We start from the raw sequence: 2,685 nt of genomic DNA, 5'->3' as shown, positions 1-2,685 counted from the left end.
CAAGGAACTATTTGCTATCCTCACAGCATTTAGTAAATGGCGATCTGAGCTCTTATCCGCTCAAAACCAGGTCGACGTATACTCGGATCACCGTTCCCTAGAATACTTTATGAGCACTAAGGTGCTTAACGCCCGACAAGCTAGGTGGGCCGAAGAGCTGGCCCCCTTTAATTTCCGTATCCGATACACTCCCGGATCAAGCAATGCGCGAGCAGACATCCTTTCTCGCCGGGAACAAGATATGGAAAACCTTAAAATAGCCCAGACTGATAACAGGTCGCGGGTCCTACTAGGACCGCACCGACTTGACACCCGGATCAACTCCGACTTGGCTCAGGCCTACGTGGCCCAACTGCAAACTTCAATCTTAGCAGTCGACACTTTCTCGGAGCCGATGTCCCTAGACTCCCTCGAGCTTATTGAAGCTGTCTTACAACTAAACCGTTCCTCCTTTACAGAAGAAAGAACTACCCTGCCGGGAAAGTTCCGACTCAAGAACGACCTCCTTCTGTATGAGGACCGACTATGTCTACCCTCCACTTCCGTCCTTTGTACCCGTCTTATCCGGGAGGCCCACGACCAGGTATCTTCAGCACACCCTAGTGCTAAGAAAACCTATCAGTTGCTGGCCCGGAAGTACTATTGGAAAGGAATGGAGTCATCTTGTAAAAGATACGTACGAAATTGCATAGCCTGCCGTAAGGCACATCCGAGACAAACCCGAGTCCCAGGAATGATCCACCCCTTACCAATTCCTGACCGACCAATGCAGCACTTGTGCATTGACTTTAAGGAATTCCCCCGGGACAGGTCCGGTTACGACATGATCATGGTCGTTATCGACCGCTTGTCCAAACAGGCCATCTCTATCCCTTGTCATAAGACTATTAACGCAAGGGGTATGGCCGAACTATTCGTCCAGTGGGTGTACCGCTTTGGCCACACACCCGAAACCATCATTTCAGACCGTGGCCCCCAATTCGTCTCCAGTTTCTGGTCCGAGTTCTGTCGGATCCTAGGCACTAAGGTTAAACTATCTACTGCCTACCACAAAGAAACTGATGGCCAAACCGAAATCATGAATAAATATATCGACCAGAGACTACGCCCGTTCGTAGCCTACTACCAGGATAACTGGAGTGGACTACTCCCTCTGATTGATAGAGCTCAAATTTCCTTACCCCATTCTTCCATTGGAATGTCTCCGTACCGAATTCTTTACGGAAGTGAACCCCGCCAGAGCTGGGATTGGAATCAGGACAAGCACACCAGCACTCCACCAGATAAGCTTAACCATGCTGACGCCCTTGCCCTAGCCACCCGAATGCATGAAGCTTGGAAAATCGCTAAGGAACAAATAGAAAGAACCCAGGAACGGATGCGAACCGTAGTCAACCGGCATAGGCGCCCTGTGGACTGGGTAGTAGGAGACCAAGTCTTCTTAGACACCCGCAACCTAGCTACAGATCGTCCGAGCCGAAAGCTATCCGATAAATGGGAAGGCCCGTTTAAGGTACTAGGAAAGGTAGGAAATTCTTACCGACTCCAGCTGCCGGAAGGGTCTCGGATCCACGACGTCTTTGCACCGGAGCTACTGTGTAAAGATCCCCAGGATCCCCTCCCAGGACAAGAAGCACCTAAACCTTCTGGAATTCCTATCCGCGGCGTTGAAGAATGGGAAGTAGAAGAAATCTTAGCCAGTAAGTTGTATCGTTCAAAGTTGAAATACCGAGTGAGCTGGGTCGGACATGATCCGGACCCTACTTGGTACCCTGCCTCAAACTTCATGGGAGCTCCCCATAAACTCAAACTGTTCCATGATCAAAACCCAACAAGACCGGGACCGCCCCGCTCCCTATCGAAATGGATTTCAGCTTGGGAACAAGGCACAGAAGATATGACTTCACTGCAAGATGATCAAGTGTAGGGAAAGGAAAAAACCAGACTTCATGATGGGTATCAAAACAAAACCGAACCGAAACGCCCACGAAAACAACCCGAACCACCGACGACACAACCAACTACTCACACCTCAGACTCAGAGCCCTCAGCCGAGCCAGGGCCAAGGCTACGGCGATCCGACTCCGACCAGGACACCATACTCTCCTCCTCCTCCTCTTCCTCCGCCGCCCCACCAGGACGCGGCACCGGACCCTTCCCGGACGCCAACACAACCGACTCCATAGCCGCCACCCGGCCCTCCAAACGACGCAACCCATCCCGAATCTCCACCAAGACTTGGTGGCTGGCGGCCAAGAGACCCACCACCGACAACTCCTTCTCTTGGCTCCGAGTCACTTGGACCCGGCGAACCAACACCAGAGCAGCGTCCTCCACCATCCTCCGGGCGAGAGGCCGGTGCTCCTCCGGCTCGTCGCTGGCGTCGGCGGCAGCCAAAAGATCCATGGCAGCAACAAAGGCCGCGAACTCCTCCTTGACGTACTCCGGAACCTATCAGAGTTAGACAAGTAAGAGATTAGACGACAAAAGAAGTGGCTTACAGGAGAGCACTTCTCTTTCTGCTGAGTGCAATAGTTGCACTTCTTGGACCCCTCGGAGCCGAAACTGTAGTCGACGCGGAAAAGGCCGCGCGCAAAACAACGAAGTGAACGAAGACAGATGAGGCGATACGCCTCCGGCAACGCGCCAGCTGGGCAGCGAAGCGGCATGGTGTGTGTGTGTGTG

The 2,685-nt window shown here is 52.7% G+C and overlaps 1 protein-coding gene across 1 annotated transcript; it reads right to left on the bottom strand.

The window, feature by feature from the left end:
* Positions 1-2,025: 2,025 nt before the first annotated feature.
* Positions 2,026-2,669, bottom strand: COCVIDRAFT_32164 (hypothetical protein; the record flags this gene model as incomplete). Its single annotated transcript, XM_014694517.1, has 2 exons — positions 2,026-2,451; positions 2,502-2,669. 2 exons carry the CDS (start codon positions 2,667-2,669, stop codon positions 2,026-2,028), a joined length of 594 nt encoding a protein of 197 aa, XP_014550003.1.
* Between the last annotated feature and the right edge of the window lie 16 nt (positions 2,670-2,685).

This window comes from Bipolaris victoriae (genome assembly GCF_000527765.1).
Source record: "Bipolaris victoriae FI3 unplaced genomic scaffold scaffold_373, whole genome shotgun sequence".
Classification (NCBI taxonomy): domain Eukaryota; kingdom Fungi; phylum Ascomycota; class Dothideomycetes; order Pleosporales; family Pleosporaceae; genus Bipolaris; species Bipolaris victoriae.
This window is presented reverse-complemented; position numbering and strand designations above follow the sequence as displayed.